The following is a 17,364-nucleotide window of genomic DNA, read 5'->3' as shown; positions in this document are numbered from 1 at the left end:
TAAATAAAATAAAAAATAAAATTTTTATAGCAATTAATGCAGCATTTGGCTTTTCTTGTGACTATTACAGTAAGATAGTACAACCATCAATTAACAACACATTTGTGAAAAATGCAGCACTTTCCATTGGATAACTTTTGGGTAGGAAACTATACTGTGCATTAAATAAAATAACTTTTTTAGCAGCAAAATTGACACTTGCACCACATCAAAATTTATGCTGGACAATGACTAAATTGGATCCCTGTCTTTTAGAGGCAGTGAAATACCAATTTCACTATCCATCCTTACCTTAATGTTTCAGGCAGTCACTTGTTTACTCCGCACCTTTGAAACATGGAAGGTATGGTACAAAACACGTGACAAAATAAAACTTTCAGCTGGTCCATGACATGGGCATTGATAACATAGTTGGTAGTACACAGTCTATGAAAGGCACGGATCTGGGTTCGAGTCCCTATCCAGCAACCAATTTAAACTAGTCACAAACGTACATCTGTGCAGTAATTTTGTGTGCTTTATTGGGAAACATGTATCCAATGAACACTGGCTGTTTCACATACAAGCAAGTGTTGACTCCGGTGATGCACCAGAACTGATACTACTGTATGATGCTGCTGCTGCCCACTGATTGGGCAGATAAGAAACCAGTTTTACCACTCATGAACTAGAAGAATTAGAAAAAGCCATGTAAAGAAGCCCAAGAATTCATTTTGCACTAATATCTCACCACACACCTATTTTCAAATCATGCACAGGATCCTGATTTAACTGATGAGGATTTTTTGGAACTCCAACACTCACTGTTTACAAGTTCACATACAGCCATGCTTCTTTATAGAAGAGCAATTCAGGATTAACATCTCCCATAATGCACAGACGGCAACAGACAGCTGCAGTACTGACATCTAACAACAGTACTTGACTAGGTCAGTCACTGCAATATTATTATTCTGTACGGCTTCGGTTTGCACGCAGATTTACGAGCAGTGGCTTCTGACACACCAGCGTAATGTGCCAAATGATACAAGGATATTCTTGGACTTCTTTCTGAGGCTGCACCTAAAACCAATATGCCAAATCTTAGCAATGAGCCAGTGGGTCATGCAGTGATTCAGGCCTGCATATGGGGTACTGGTTCCTGTGCAACACCGGAGACAGCTCGCGCTCAGTGTACATACAACATTCATATTAGTTGATCACATATATTAACTGATCATGTATACTTTCAGGACACCACCTTCAGAGCTCTCTGCAGAAAATGAATTGTGGCTGCCTGTAGACGAATTTTGTGGGATTGGAGAAATACTTTTTGTGTCACATTCATAAATTCACAACAAAAACAGCAGCATACCTCACCTGAAAGCAGTGACAATATCATTCCGAAGAAATTTTGTCAATATCTTGTCGTATAATTTCAATAAGCTGCACATATGACATAATTCAGATGTATTACACAACCTAATTTCAATCATTATTTTTACAGAAAAATTAAAAAAGCGTACAGCATTCCAATAAAAACAGACACTCTTTCATTGTAATTTATTGTAGCAGAGAAATATACACAATCATTGAAACAGCTAACAAATAATAAAATAATCTGAAGAATACTGTTACATTTTATGCAGATGAACCTTGCTTGTTGTTTTCTCCTTGGGCTTCATGCATTTGTATTAAGGATGTGAGTTCTTGATACTGAAATAAAAAGGGTACGTAAATAACTGCATAAAACCGAGTAAACATTCCTGAATTAAATATTACTAAACGAAACTCTGGACACAAAATGAATCATCTACTCTCAAAAATGATTCAATAATATTACTAATGATTCTACTCCTTTTCAAATTTTCATAATGCACAGGTTTTGAAAGCACTGGTCAGTTTCAGGATTAATGGAAGGAAAATGAAAAATAAAATGGTCTCAACTGGTTAGCTGTGAAAAATTGAGAGTGGTTCTTGACTGCCAATAACTCTGTTGAAACATTATGTCAATCATGCACATCTCCCTTGATAACACACCACGCATTTCCGAAATAGATATTCATATAAAGTGTGATAAAAAAGTATCGTGAATTTTTTAATTTTGCGGGCTTTATACATCAAATTTTAATTTTTTTTATCTTGTTGGTACACATGATCCTGATGCATGTTCCCATTTCCAGTTGTTTTGAATATACAGTTAATTGTTGAAAGCCAAACAGGTTATATGTGTCTTCGAGTGCTTCGTGAATTTTTACTTTCAAAATGGATCAAACAATTTGCATTAAATTTTGCTTGAAAAAAGGAATAATCTGCAGCACTGCATTCAAAGTGTTGACTGTGGCTTTTGATAAATGTACTAGGCGTAAGACAATAGTTTGTAGGTGGTATAAACGTTTCAAAGAGGGTCGAGAAGACACTGAAAATGAACGAGCGCCCTGGAGGCCCCTACCATATCAGTTACTGATGACAATGTGGAAGAAGTAAAGAAAATGGTTCTAGAAAATCACCAGATCACCATCAGAAAGGGTGCTGATGACTCAGCATATCCTTTGGCTCATCTCAAAACAATTTTTTCTGATGTTTTGGGCACAAAACGTGTAGCAGTAAAGCTTTTCTGAACTAGTTGAATTCTGGCCAACAAAAAACATTGCTCAGGAATTGCTGAATGAAGTGAACAAAAATCCAGAATGTCTAAAGGAGGTTATAACAAGTGACAAAATATAGGGATATGGGCATGATATCAAAACCAAGGCCCAGTCGTCCCAATGGAAACTGCCTGGAGAGCCAATACAAAAAAAATCAACACGTTCGATCACATGTCAAGGTTCTTCTCACTGTTTCCATTGATTACAAGTAATAGTACATCATGAGTTCTTGTATTATGGTTATACAGTCAAAAAGGAATACCTCCCAAGGAATACTACCTGGAAATTATGCACCATCTGCATGAAGCAATCTGAAGAAAACAACCAGAACTGAGGCAAAACCACACAGACAATTGCTTTGCAATAATGCTCCTGCTCACACATCAATGTTCGTTCATGATCTTTTGGCAAAAAACGGAACCCTTAGGTTGCCTCAGTAACTGTATTACAAAACAAGGCCCCCTGTGACTTTTTTCTACTCCTGAGGCTGAAGAGAACTATGACAGGATGTTATTTTGCCACACCATTGATGAGATAAAAACAGAATCGCTGAAGGGGCTGAATACCATAATGAAATCTGAGTTCTAGAAGTCCTTCCAAGATCACAAAAGCACTGGCACAATGTATTATTTCTCAGGGGTATTACTTTGAAAGAGACAAAGTTGTTGATGATGATGAATAGATACAGATAATTACAGAAAAACAAAAATACCTGTTACTTTTTGCTCACACCTTGTACAAATGTGAGTGAAGTCAAAGCTTTGTGTGTTGGATATCTTTTCTCACAGTTAAATATTAAAATGTGTTATGTTTTATCAATGGCTGTTTTATACAATCCAAATATGAAGCACTGATTTATTAACAATTTACAAACTAAAATGCCTGAACCTGGAGACCCTCAATATGCTATTACTGAAACTTGGTGCCATAGCAGTCAAGCACGGGTGGGGGGGATAAAAAAAAATAAAGAGCAACTGAATATGTTTGAAACACTTCTTTCTTCAGGGGAAATGGAGAGGTCGATACCACGAAAATGTAAATGCCTGAGTCAATGTAAAGTTATTCCAAATCTTACAGCAGGAAATGCACCAGGTGTAGAAGAAAAATAGAGGAAGTACTTAACCTCTATTTTTCATCCTAAAAAGGGATGCTTTACAGAGCTAACTGCTAAAGGAAGATGTTCCTCAAATATTATTAATGATACTGAAAGGAATATAAATGACTTCATACTATAAAAGAACTGGTGAACAATACATAAGCAATAATGCGTTGATACTTGTTAGGTCACCTTCTAAACCTCAATTGTTCTTCCCCTCATCCCAAAACCTCAATGCTGCTTTTCAACTGGGATGAGTAGTGTTCTTAGAGTGGGTAAGGTGAACACAGAAAAAGGTGAAAGTAGAGAGAAGGCCAAAGGCAGGGAGATGCATGGGACATGGTCAAAGGGGGACATCAGTGGAGGAGGATATGAGCATTGGCAGGTCTTACAGGTCTTATTGTGTATTCACCTGCCATTACCCTTGTTCAAACTGTTCTTGCCATAAATTCCTGTACTCCTCCATTTCTGTCATTTGCTCTCCCCATTTTTCATGTCTTCCACATTTATTCCATAAAATTAGCCTGAGAAAACTACATGTAAGATTCACGGAGGTGGTGTGCGTGAACCAAATCACATCATTGTCCCATTGAGGTTCTTTGTATCCCCTCATCCATGACAATGCCTCTACTATAACAAGTTTCTGTAAATGTTAACAATAGTCTCTGTAATGTATTGTGTCACCTGTGGTCTAGGTATCTGGCATATTAGCAGTGCCATTTCATATTCTTCCTATTCTATTCACAAATGAAACATTGGAACATTATCTTCTTTACAGTCCTCACCTACACCAGTTTACATAATACTGTGTTTGGGTATTAGCTTCTACATTTCTATTCAGGAATGTTATGAGGAATGTGTTACGGCACAAAGTTAAGTGCCGGCATACCAGTTGGGACGATAGAGAAGACAGACGTCAGCCAATAGCACGCTGACCGACCCCTCTCCAGGATGACAACGCAACAGCAGCGGCCCTTATGTGAAGTGAACATAAGCATCGCACCTGACTGGCCGTGGCCCAGTCGAAGAAAAGCTTCAAGACTAGCGATCTGAATAGAAGCGTCAACTGTATTACTTCACTTGTATTAGGAATTAGGAATTGTATATACTGAAGAAGCTTGTTTATTTTGCCTGTCACCCTTTGCTTATGACAAATCTAAGTAATTCTCAAAGTTATATCTAAAAACAAAGATGATGCGACTTACCAAACGAAAGCGCTGGCACGTCGATAGACACACAAACAAACACAAACATACACACAAAATTCTAGCTTTCGCAACCAACGGTTGCTTCGTCAGGAAAGAGGGAAGGAGAGGGAAAGACGAAAGGATGTGGGTTTTAAGGGAGAGGGTAAGGAGTCATTCCAAACCTGGGAGCGGAAAGACTTACCTTAGGGGGAAAAAAGGACAGGTATACACTCGCGCGCGCCCACACACACACACACACACACACACACACACACACACACACACACACACATCTCAAAGTTAAGTATTTTATTTACTTTTCATAATAAAACTCATTAATATGATTTGCTTGAATTGTTGCCTAATGACCTGAGAAAGCAGATGTTTTAGACACCCCATCTTTGACAACTAGGCAGGATTTAACACAATGCATTTCAGAGGTGTTAGCTTTCATTTTACGATGTTCATACAGTCGATATGTAAGTAGATGCAATATGTCCGCAGAATGTTTTAAATAAAAAACTGTGTTTTGAGTGTTTTAATGGTGATTTGTTGTTGTGGTCTTCAGTCCAAAGACTGGTCTAATGCAGCTCTCTGTGCTAGTTACCATGTGCAAGTCTCTTTATCTGTTCATACTTACTGCACCCTACATCCCATCTGTCAGAACCTACTTGCTGTATTCAAGCTCTCTGCAGTTTTACTCCCCATACATCCCTCCATTAATAAATGAAATATTCACTGATGCCTCAAGGCATGTTCTACCAATAAAATCCTTCTTTCAGGCAGATTGTAACATGCATTTCTTACCTCCCTAATTTGGTCAGTATTTCTTCATTTGCTATCTAATCTACCCAACTAATCTTCAGCATTCTTCTGTAGCACGTTATTTCAAAAGATTCTATTCACTTCTCGTCTGCACTGCTTATCGTACATGTTTCACTTCCATATGAGATATTTCAAAAAAGACTTCCCCTTAAAAAAATTATGTTAGCTGCTAAAGCATTTAAATGTTTCAGAAATGCTTTTCATGATATTGATAGTCTGTGCTTAACATTCTCTCTACTTCTGCCATATCACTTATCTTACTGCTCAAACAAGAAAATTTGTTTACAATCTTTAGTGTATCACTTCCTAATGTAATTCCCACAGCACCATCTGATTCAGTTAGACTAGAATCCATTACCCTTGCTTAACTTTTGCTGATGTTCATCATATAACTGCTTTTCAAGACACTAACTGTTCTATTCAACTGAACTTCGAAGTCCTCTGCTGTCTTTGACAAAATTACTATGTCACTGGGAAATCTTAAGTCTTCTCACTTAACGTCAACTTCTTTTCCAAATTTTGCCTGAATTTTTGTTTTGTTGCTTGTTCAATGTTCAATCTGCAAACCCTGTCTCAATCATTTCCCTCGCCTTTGACTCTCAGAACTACAGTACAGAACTTCTGTACAACTTGTAGATACCATTTTGATCCCTATATCTGAATTTCAAAGAGCATTTCACTCAACATTCTCAACATTTTCTAAATCTACAAATGTTATAAATGTATGTTTCTCTTTCTTCTATCTGCCTTCCGAGTTAGGCTGTACAACCATTAAACTGAAGGTTTCCTAATACTCACATTTATCAGAACCTGCCTTGTTTGACATTACGTTTATTACATTCCTCTTGAAGCAGGTGAAGTACCTCTCATATATTCTGCATAATAGGTGGGACAGTTTTGTCACAGTTGGTTCTCGAAAGGATTTTACTAATACTGAGGTTTTTGTCACTGTTATCAATGATTGCACAGTGTCAAAACCCATACATGGGTTACACATTTCCACATGGTTGGGTGTCTGCGTGGTTATGGGTGCTCTTGCTAGAAAAAAAGAGCTAGTGCTCGAAAGCTAGTGTGGATGCTGTTTCCTGTCACGTGTTTCTGTGCTCCACGCATCAATCAGTTATAGGTGAGTCATTGTCTTTCCCTTATTTTACATACTACATTTTAAATATGGACTTGAAATGTGTCACAGTTATGCCTGTATCTACAGCAGTTGTACTGAACTCTTATTAGCGATGCCATCACATGTTGCTTTTTTCCCCACACGGCAGTGTGAATTACAATATGGTGTAAGCATAACAATTTTTTGTGTGATGGAACTTGATAACGTCCAACAAGGTGAAAGTTGCTAATTGTTAATTATGAAATAAAGTGCTTATTTCAAAATAAAATATCAGCCTACACAAGAAAATTACCTCTTTTGGGGAAATTTACAGCACACTGTAGATGTACACAAAAAAAAGACTCTGTGTGTGTGTGTGTGTGTGGGGGGGGGGGGGGGGCGCGAATAACATGATGATTTCATTATTGAAATTCACAGATAAATTCTGCATTTTTCTCAAGTCTGAGTGGTCATGCAGAGAACAGCCTATAAACAGTTAACATCAGAAAATTCTGTCATTAAGTCAACACTACTGACAGAACCCATACAATAAAAAAGTAGCAAGCTAAAATTTCTGAATTACAATTAATTGAAAAAAAGCCCTATTATGGTCATGGTAACTAGCACAATTACTATCATTATATGAAAGGAATTTGAAAAATGAAACAAGTAAACATATCTACTTACAGTACAGTGGAGATATCGATAGCAAACAGAGACATAAAAAGACACTGAACATTGTACAACATGTTACTAATGACAGCTGACTATTCTTAGCTAATTATTCTACACAACTAAATGAAATTTGCCAATATTACCTCTTGTTCCTTTTCAAGTTGTTCTGCCAATAAATTGTCAAGGATATCTAGAAACCTCACTCGAAGGGCATGATTTTCTATGTTAGCTATTTCTAGCTCCTGCTGTTGCCGTCGTGTTCGCAAATCAGCTAACTCTGCTTCCAAAGCTGTTAATCTAGTCTTCACAGCTTCTGTAACAAAAAACAAACAAACAAACACACATGTTAATAACAAAAGTACATTATGCACATATTTCATGTGTTTCATGATGTGATCACACTGTTTTCCTCGCCTCTCTGATCATGATGCACAACTGGCCGCACTTAATGACCTAGCTGATTATTGTAAATTATTGGCATGGAAAATTGTTGAAGTAAATGAAGAGACAACAGAAAGTTTAAAAAGTAGTCCTAAAGGAAGCTAACTGAACAGTCGTGGTAGATGTCAATTCCAAGTTTAATATATTTAACGATGGGTTTATGTCAATCCTTAACAGCTGCTTTGCTGAGAAAACAAAGTGTGGCATCAAAATGAAACAAAAAATGTCTTTCATTACAAAAGGAATCGAAGTATCCTGAGGGAAAAGTAGGAATACTCACATATTACAAGTAATACTGATTTGACTTAATGAAGGGTGATTGAAAAATCAATAAATTCTATATAATATCTGGAATTAATTATTCAGATAATGAAATTAAATCTGCATGGAAATAATTCAAAGAGAAAGAGGGATATAAGTTAAGGAATGTAAGGACTTAGTTATTACAGAAAACAGCTAAAAAAATAAATTATGGCATTCAGGTAGCCAAAATATTTAACACTAGAACAGCGAAAAGGATCAAAGGGCATCTTGCAACCTTCATTTACACAATAACAAATTTAGCTTTTAACATCTTTCTGCCAAACTTCATGACTTTTCCTCATTTCTCCTACTTGTGACAACAGTGTATTGCACTTCGCAAAATTTTCACGATTTCACGAAGTATACCTAGAACAGTGGGACAGATCAACTGACTCCAGGCATAACCTCTTCTTAAATATTGCTGTTCTCATAGTTGCAAAGGTACTTGCATTGCATTTTGCTTTGGTAAACAATTGCTGCCTCAAACGATGATACTTATATTGTCAGAAAGGTTTCTATGTTGCTGCTGTTACTTGCCTCATTAGTTAGTGGTCTTACTAATAAAGAGACCTAGTATATACTGGAGAACTCAGATAGTGAGCCAGAAAGTGATTTATCAGATTCAGATGGTAATTTTCAGCCAGTGACAGCTAATAGCGAAGATAACAAAAATGAGAGCATTTACTGTAAGTAGTTGTCTCCCCATCTCAATATTTTCCACCACAGTCTCAGGAGTCAACTGGAGCAACAGTGAAGATGGCAGCTAGAGAGAGAATGGAATGGAAGGTCACTAGCACCTGTCACTTGGAGGAAGGGCTGCCTTGAGTGTCCTGAAGGAGAAGGAAGAGCTCACTGCATGAGACAGCCACCAAATGGATGACTACATCATCACTGCCTTCTGACTTATTTTTGATAAACTGATGCTGTGTATGATAAAAATACATGGAATCAAATGCTTGGGATGAAATAAAAGAAACACCACGTGGACCATATCATTGGAGGAATTGAGAAAAAATGATTGCTGTCATGTAACCCGAGGTGCTTTTTTGATAAAGATGTTCCCTTTGATGACCTTTGGTCACTTTCATGGGGGTCTAATTTGCTGAGCAATACAACAGCAAGAAACAGATTCTTTAAACTTATCAGATTCCTCCATTTTGATGGAAAGTCATCCTCAGTTCAATGCAGCACTGCTGGTAAGCCCACCCTTATTTCTGGAATATGAAACAAGATCATGAAAACTGCTCCACTGTTACCACCCTGGTGAAAATATTACAGTTTGTGAGCAGTTACTTACAAGAAAAGCATGGTGCAAGAATATCCAGTATTTTTGTAAGTGAGAACAATGAACAAGATTTGCCAAGAAACCCCAACTGCGTGAAAAAGAATAATTTTGATTTACATTCCACCATCATCGCAAAACAAAGGACTGACGAGTCAGAATGCACCCAGCCACAGTACCAAGGGAAGAAGAACAAGAATATCATTATTCTTAGCACACTACATCTTGAAGTACCAGTGACTGAAGAAGGCAAACAGAGGCCAGAAACTGTTATCTTCTATAACATCATGAAGTATTGTGGGGATGTCATCAGTCAAATGACTCAAAAATATTCAACTCAGGTTGCTTGCAGGAGGTTCATTTGATCATATCAGAAGCATAAAAATATTTCATGTAACAACACACTGCAAACTATGTATAAAGATACATGTAAACATGTCATATAACTAAGAAATTGTACACAAAAGTTGGCCACGTCTAGCACAATTGGGGTAGCCTTCGTGAGCTCCTCAACAGTGCACATTCTTAGGCATAATCCCACTTCATGTGGTGTATACTAGTAGTCTGCTCTAACACTTTGAAGACCGGCCACTAAGAGGAATATCAGGCCAAGAAGACAGGTCATTATTTAAAGCTTTATTGGCATATGTGTATCTTCAAGAGTAATACATACTGCAAATGGACGAAGCTTCAAATTTACTTTTCAAATTTACTTTACTTCTTTGATAGATTATAAATTTTAAAATAATGATAACAGAAAGTATAATTATCCTTCAAAAAAAAAGTGAAAGATGAGTTATTGACCAATTTTTTCCTCTTGTGCTCAAAATTTCTCACTCACTTATCAAAATGACGTATTAGTAGCAGAGTTACAGCAAACTGTGAAACCTAAGAAGTACGCACACAAAATTACATCCATACAATCATACACTGGCTTGGAAATTATCAACAGCAATTCAGTGTTCACTAATGTTTCTTTCAAAAAAATTCTAGAAACTGGCAACAGAAGGCAGCACCGGTTATGGGACAGGTAGTGAGATGTCCAGTCATTGTTCTCATACAAACTGAGTCCACTTTTCAGGTGACAGGTGGCTCACCAACTGAGAAAACCATGGCCCAAGCTGTACTCAGTTGCAGTCTTCCTAACACAGTGATGTGGCTCGAGATACGCTCAGGCTCATGCCAAAGTGTCAAACATTTTTGCTCAGCATACAGATAATATCAAAGAAGAAATGGTCCCAATGTTGACTTACTTTTTTTATTTTTATTTACTGTCGTCTTATGGCATCATATTATGAAGCATTTCATTGTTAATGAAGAGCATGTTTGTTACAAAGGAGGGTGTTATAAAGATAATATGTGGCGTTCACTCTAGAATCTCTTGTAGACAGCACTTTAAACAGTGACGCCTATCACCATCAGCCTCACAATATATTTAGTCCATTATTAAGTTTGCTGTCAACAATCTATCACAGTTTGAATACATACAGCTTGAAAACAACAGTAACATTCCTAAATACAATACTAGTCTTCGTGTTACAGAGAAAATAGTGAGTTATTCACACACAAAAATTTTTGACTAACTACACAGCGCATTAAAAAGTTAATAGATAATAAAATTAACATATTATAATTCTGAACTGATTCACTGCACATCATAGCAAGATGTGGCAATTACGATGCATAGAAATTATATGGGGTAGTCAAATGAAAACAAGACATATGGAGAAAAGTAAGTAAACTGTTTATATTTCAAAAGTAATTGTCATAAGTGTTAATACATTTACCTCATTGTGTCACAAGGCAGTCAGTACTTTCATGGAAAAATGTTTGTGGTTGCCTATGGAACCATGATTACACACAGACATGCACCTCTTCACCTGAAGCAAATCGATGGTCACAAATGTCTTTCTTCAGGGCTCCAAAAATACGGAAACTGCATGGGGAGAGATTGGGACTGTATTGAGGATATGTAAGGGCTTCCCAGTGAAACTTCTGCAATGTAGTCAAAACAACTTCGGCAGCATGTGGGCATACACTGTTCTGACTATGCTGCAGAAGTCTTGTTGGGAAGCCTTCCCACATCCTCCATACAGTCCCGATCTCTCCCCATATGATTTCCATATTTTTGGAGTCCTAAAGAAAAACATTCATCGCCGTCACTTTGCTTCAGATGAAAAGGTGCATGCCTGAGTACAATTGTGGTTCTGTAGCCCACCACAAACATTTTTTAATGAAGGCATTGACCGTCTTGTCTCACAGTGGCATAAATGTATTAACAGTTACAGTGATTACTTCTGAAATAATAAACAGTTTACTTACTTTTTTCCACCTGTCTTATTTTCATTTGACTGCCCCTTACACAAATAACTCAGTCTCCTGGGAGAGCAGTGTGCAAACCACATGCCCTTCCATATCTGCATCCAGTGATGCCAGTCGGCCCAGGATGATACAGCAGCTGGTCAGTTCCGTTGGCCCTACATGGCATGTTCATGCGGAGTTTAGTTTTACACAAATAACTAAACTAAGTATCAACATGGACAAGAATTTTTCAATAATGATAAAAGCAAGAAAAGTAATAGCCCAAAAAATATAATTATTTAATGTAGTAACTGTGCAAAATCAAAAAGTTCAGACCTTTGGACATCTGCGAGTTAGAATTGTATTCAGATTCTTCTACAGGGTTCAAATCATTCTTGAAAATATCATACTCAAATGATACTTCTTGTTTTACTCTTTGATATTCTCCTGACTGTTCACCAAATTCATTCTGCTGCTCTTGTTTCAATGAGCTTCCACCAGAAGCTTTAGGTCCATGTTCTGAGTAGTTTCGTTCAGCACTGAACATGTCGGTAGTGAATTCTGTAACTAGTCGATCACGTGATGCTGACAGGCCCTGAAACAATGACATATCAAAGCTTGCTTGACATTTTGCTGGATTTCGGAGTTTAAAGGCATACATTTATGTTTTGCAACAACAGTGTAACAAAATTTGTCTGTAGTTTGTGGCTGACATTACAATAACCTGATTCTGATAACAGCTTCAATCAAGATGCAATAAATAACTCTGTTGACAAGATTAACACTTCAACAGACAAGAATAATAAAAATGGCAGGAATGTCTCTCTGCTCTCACAAAGACCTTCAATTTATAAACCACACGTTGTTAATTCACAAATTAGATAATTATCTAACTAAGGCCACCATGCTATGATGGCTTACTTCATGTCTACGTAACAGATGGCAAAGAGTAACTGTCTTGTCAAACACAGCAAACTCTCCTTTAAAAAGAAGACCAGTAGCACATGGAGCTCCTCAGGGCTCTATTGTCCATCATATTATTCTTCTGTTCTATATTAGTGATTTGCCCATCAATGTTAACTCTCCATCAGTTCAGTTTGCAGATGATATATATGTTTTAACTGAAAATCATGAAGCAGTAAAATATCTCACTGCATTTCAAATACAATTGACAACTTGGAAACCTGGGTACAGCTTACTGGGTTGACTGTGAATGTCTCAACAACAGGATCCATGAATAAAAATTCCTGCAAATTAAAACACTTCATAAAAACAAGGCTGCAGATGAAGCAGAACATGTCAAATTCCTACGACTTATCTACAAAGGAAATTAAACTGGAATGTGCAAATTGGATACCTCTTAAGTAAGTTATGTAGCTTTGCACTTGCAAATTCAAATATTATCCAGTGCCACAACAATGGAAACACAGAAAACTGTGTACCACAATTACATTAAATCAGTAAGATAGTGTGGCACTGTTTTTGGAGAAGCTCTGGTAAAATACTGTGTATACTGAAGCCCCGAGGGTCACTACTGTGTGTTGCACATCCAAGCAAACTATATCAACCACTTTTTATTTATATTTGTTTATTTTTGCTTTTGCTGGAACTTTTCCATTCAATATCTCTCTCTAAATATCTTGTTATACAGTAAAGCAGAATTAATCAAGAAAAATAATTTTGATAATTCATATAGAACAAAAAATAAAGATATGAATATAATAGAGGGAAACACTCCACACGGGAAAAATATATTTAAAAACAAAGATGATGTGACTTACCATACGAAAGCGCTGGCAGGTCGATAGAAACACAAACGAACACATACATACACACAAAATTCAAGCTTTCACAACAAACGGTTGCTTCGTCAGGAAAGAGGGAAGGAGAGGGAAAGACGAAAGGATGTGGGTTTTAAGGGGGAGAGTAAGGAGTCATTCCAATCTCGGGAGCGGAAAGACTTACCTTAGGGGGAAAAAAGGACAGGTATACACTCACACACACACACACATATCCATCAACACATACACAGACACAAGCAGACATTTGTAAAGGCAAAGAGTTTGGGCAGAGATGTCAGTCGAGGCGGAAGTACAGAGGCAAAGACGTTGTTGAAAGACAGGTGAGGTATGAGTGGCGGCAACTTGAAATTAGCGGAGGTTGAGGCCTGGCGGATAAAGAGAAGAAAGATAGTTTTATACTTCCTGTTCACTGATTAATATTATGTTCTCAGATTCCCTAATATAAGGGAATGAAAATTTTCAACAGACTAAAGAACAAGAATGTCCTAAAGATGAAGCTAGAGAAAAAAAACCAACAACAACAACTCTGTAGGAAAAGAAAGCTGCTATTTACATAAAGATGGTAAATTAAGTTACAGACAGCACAATTAAAAGACACACATAAGCTTTCGGGCACAGTCTACATCAGAAATAGAAATAGAAAAATATACCATTCATTCACACAAGCAAGCACACCTCACACACACGACAGGCAACTCGGCAGCTCGGCCTGAGCTCCCTTTTTTTCCAAACTCCGTTCTATCTAGTTTGTTTAAATTTTAATTCAATTAACTCACACCAATACTAAGTTGATCCGTTCTTAAACCACTGTAGGTTGTGTCTACAATAAGTGAAAGAATGGCTGCTGTTTAAGTTCACACCCATGGCAGATGCATCTGCAGCGATGAGTACTCTCTCGCCCAGTATACTGAACGCCTCACAAAAGCCTTCTCAGACAGGCAATACCCTCCAGACCTAAATCGCAAAAAGCTCTCCTGTGATATATCCTCACACATACTTGATCCCCACATCCATCCCAGGAACCAAGAACCAAGATGCAGCCACCTTGTCACCCAGTACCAACCTGGACAGGAATGAGCGAACCACATCCTTCGTCAGAGCTTTGATTATCTATCATAATGCCCTGAAATGAGGGATATCCAACCCAAAGTAATTCCAACCCCTCCCGAAGTGGTGTTCTGCCACCCACCCAACCTCCACAATATCCTAGTCCATCCCTATGCCACTCCCTCCCCCAATTTCCTGGTACAGGAATCATACCCTTGTGGAAGACCCAGATGCAAGATCTCCCAAACCATCCACTCAGCACCACCTTCTCTAGTCCTCTCACATGCTTATGTACCCCATCAGAGGCCGGGCCACCTGTGAAAGCAGCCATGTTATATAGCAGCTCTGCTGCAAACCCTGCACAGCATGACAACCCACTAGCTGTCAATTGGAACAAATGGCCACTGCCAAACTGTTGCCACAAACCAGGTGGACCACCCCGTGGCACAAAATGCAGCAGAGCACAACATGCGGGATTTCAATGGCTGCTTCACAACCTGAGCCGTCTGTATCCTTCCTGTCACCACCAACTTTTCTGAGCTGCACAGATGGGAGCTACCCTTGCAGCACATCCTTCACCCCCGTAACCTCCCTGGCCTAAACCTGAGGTGACTTATTGACCCGCCAACCCCCACCCAACACTCTGTGTGTGTGTGTGTGTGTGTGTGTGTGTGTGTGTGTGTGTGTGTGTGTGTGTAATGTTTAAAAAGTAACTGCCACATATGGATCAAGACTTGTTCAGATTCACTTTGAGATGGGAAGGTTCTAAAATACAGGATGAATTAAAATTAAGTACACAATTTCAAAACGTAGCACATTACAATAGAAAAGGTATTGCACAGAGAGAAACAGAATAAAGTTTTTTGGCACATTACAAACATTCAATTCACACAACTCATGACACAATGTATAGTAAGTAGATAATCATACTTACGAAAAATGCTTCGTAACATGCCTACATCATCGATGAACAGCTGCAGTGTTGTGAACTCAAAGGCCATTTAGTATTTTATGAATTGGAGTGCAAATAAATTACACTTCATAAAATTATATCATAAGAAAGCACGAGAGATAGGTGAAAATGGAGAGCAGTGCAGACTTTACTGAGTAACACCTGCTGCGCACTTAACTCATTATTGTGACAATGGCTGTTGATACGAAGATGAGGAGGATATAATGTGACAGAGTTGGAACACATTTACTGCATTCCCGATGCCAAGTCAAACAGGATACCTGATACCACAACTGTGTATTCTAATTGCTCACTATGTAGTGCATCTAATTTGTGTACTCGTATGTTTTACTATGACATGATCTTTTATTCAACTTCTACTGCTTGTTTATGTAGCTTTAAGCCACTTATTTAATTTTCTTATGCAAATTAAGAGTTTAAAGAAAATTCTTGCAGTTGTAAACATGTTTACATTCCTGGAATTGAACTTTTAACATTTCTTCACACCAAAAGGTGGGAGTGAACATTTCGTGTGAATACTGAAATTACGAGAGTAATTAATTTCCTGTTGTTATTTGGATGTAATTTAAAAGATTAGTTAAAATAATTGTTATAAAATGTAACACAGTATAATATCATACACAGATTGTAACACATTCTTAAAATTCGGTATATTGATAATTTTTACTTATGGACCGTCTGACAGCAACTGAATAAAACACAATTATAGTGCCATACGCGTTTTGCCTTTATTTTCAGCAAGGCATCATCAGTGGCAGGTTGCATGGACAATTTCTTACATATTACGCTCCTGTTGCATTTTTGGTGTTGTTCTTCTTCTTATGAACGCCAATTTGCGGTTTTTTCCCCACATTCCACAGCACTATGAACTGAACGCTTGTTTTAATACAGTCCATAAGTAAAAATTATCAATATACCGTAATATTACATGCAACTGAGGAAGACAGGACTACAAAAGTCGAACATTCTTAAATATTTTTATTCCAAAGTAGTTTTTCTAATTTATAGAGATCCTGGATGAGTGTAAATTTTTTTCATAATTACAACTTTTCATTGTAACCAGTTAATATTATGCTTTCAGTAATATAACATTATACTTTCGATTGCTGAAATATTTCTTAAGATTACATAGCAGTGACCACATGAGGCAGTCTTTGTAGAGTTGTGTGGCAGTTTTTGGGCCAGACTTTCTGAGATCAAGTCTGCACCACTCAGTATAATGTAAGAATCAATGTAAACTGTCCTACTGATTATGAAAAACTTTTTGATTTTGATATTTAGTAATCAGAGTGCTAACACCATTTTCCCTCCCCGTGTACCACTGCCCTGATATATAAAAAGTTCTTACTGCAGTAGAGTATCATCATTGAATTACCAACCTACGATGATGAAATTCAAAGCTAAATTAAATTCAATTTAACAATACGATTAAAAGCTGAAGTCAATAACGTCTTCAGTCACCTTTCAGAAGAACCACTCTCACAGAATGTTGAAGAACATTTTTGTATTCTCTGTTGTAGCTGAACACACATTAGTGATTGATGAGTGGCAATTCCCAGGCTTCAATGAAGTATGCTTTTATTACAGGAACACAACAAATCCGAGTTCAATGTCAAATACAATAACAACTGAAATAATATGAGTAACAGAATCAAGTCCCTAGCGACATCGGCCCAATGATCACACTAGCACAAATAGAGAGT

General features: G+C 37.5%; 2 protein-coding genes across 2 annotated transcripts in view; one reads left to right on the top strand and one right to left on the bottom strand.

The window, feature by feature from the left end:
• Positions 1-1,337, top strand: part of LOC124776955 (calpain-11-like) — a 205,493-nt gene extending 204,156 nt beyond the window's left edge. Inside the window, exon 8 of the mRNA XM_047252188.1 lies at positions 1,233-1,337. Within this exon, the coding sequence (XP_047108144.1) occupies positions 1,233-1,329 (97 nt within the window). The 3' untranslated portion in view covers positions 1,330-1,337. The remainder of the gene's footprint in view (positions 1-1,232) is intronic.
• A 190-nt stretch (positions 1,338-1,527) lies between these two features.
• Positions 1,528-17,364, bottom strand: part of LOC124776954 (transcription initiation factor TFIID subunit 7) — an 80,349-nt gene continuing 64,512 nt past the window's right edge. The window contains exons 6-8 of the mRNA XM_047252186.1: positions 12,176-12,434; positions 7,656-7,825; positions 1,528-1,695 (exon numbers count right to left, since the gene is read on the bottom strand). Coding sequence (XP_047108142.1) covers positions 1,621-1,695; positions 7,656-7,825; positions 12,176-12,434 — 504 coding nt within the window. The 3' untranslated portion in view covers positions 1,528-1,620. The remainder of the gene's footprint in view (positions 1,696-7,655; positions 7,826-12,175; positions 12,435-17,364) is intronic.

The sequence above is a fragment of the Schistocerca piceifrons genome, chromosome 2, assembly GCF_021461385.2.
Source record: "Schistocerca piceifrons isolate TAMUIC-IGC-003096 chromosome 2, iqSchPice1.1, whole genome shotgun sequence".
Lineage (NCBI taxonomy): Eukaryota > Metazoa > Arthropoda > Insecta > Orthoptera > Acrididae > Schistocerca > Schistocerca piceifrons.
Note: the sequence above shows the minus strand (reverse complement) of the source record. Positions and strands in the feature narration are given on the sequence as shown.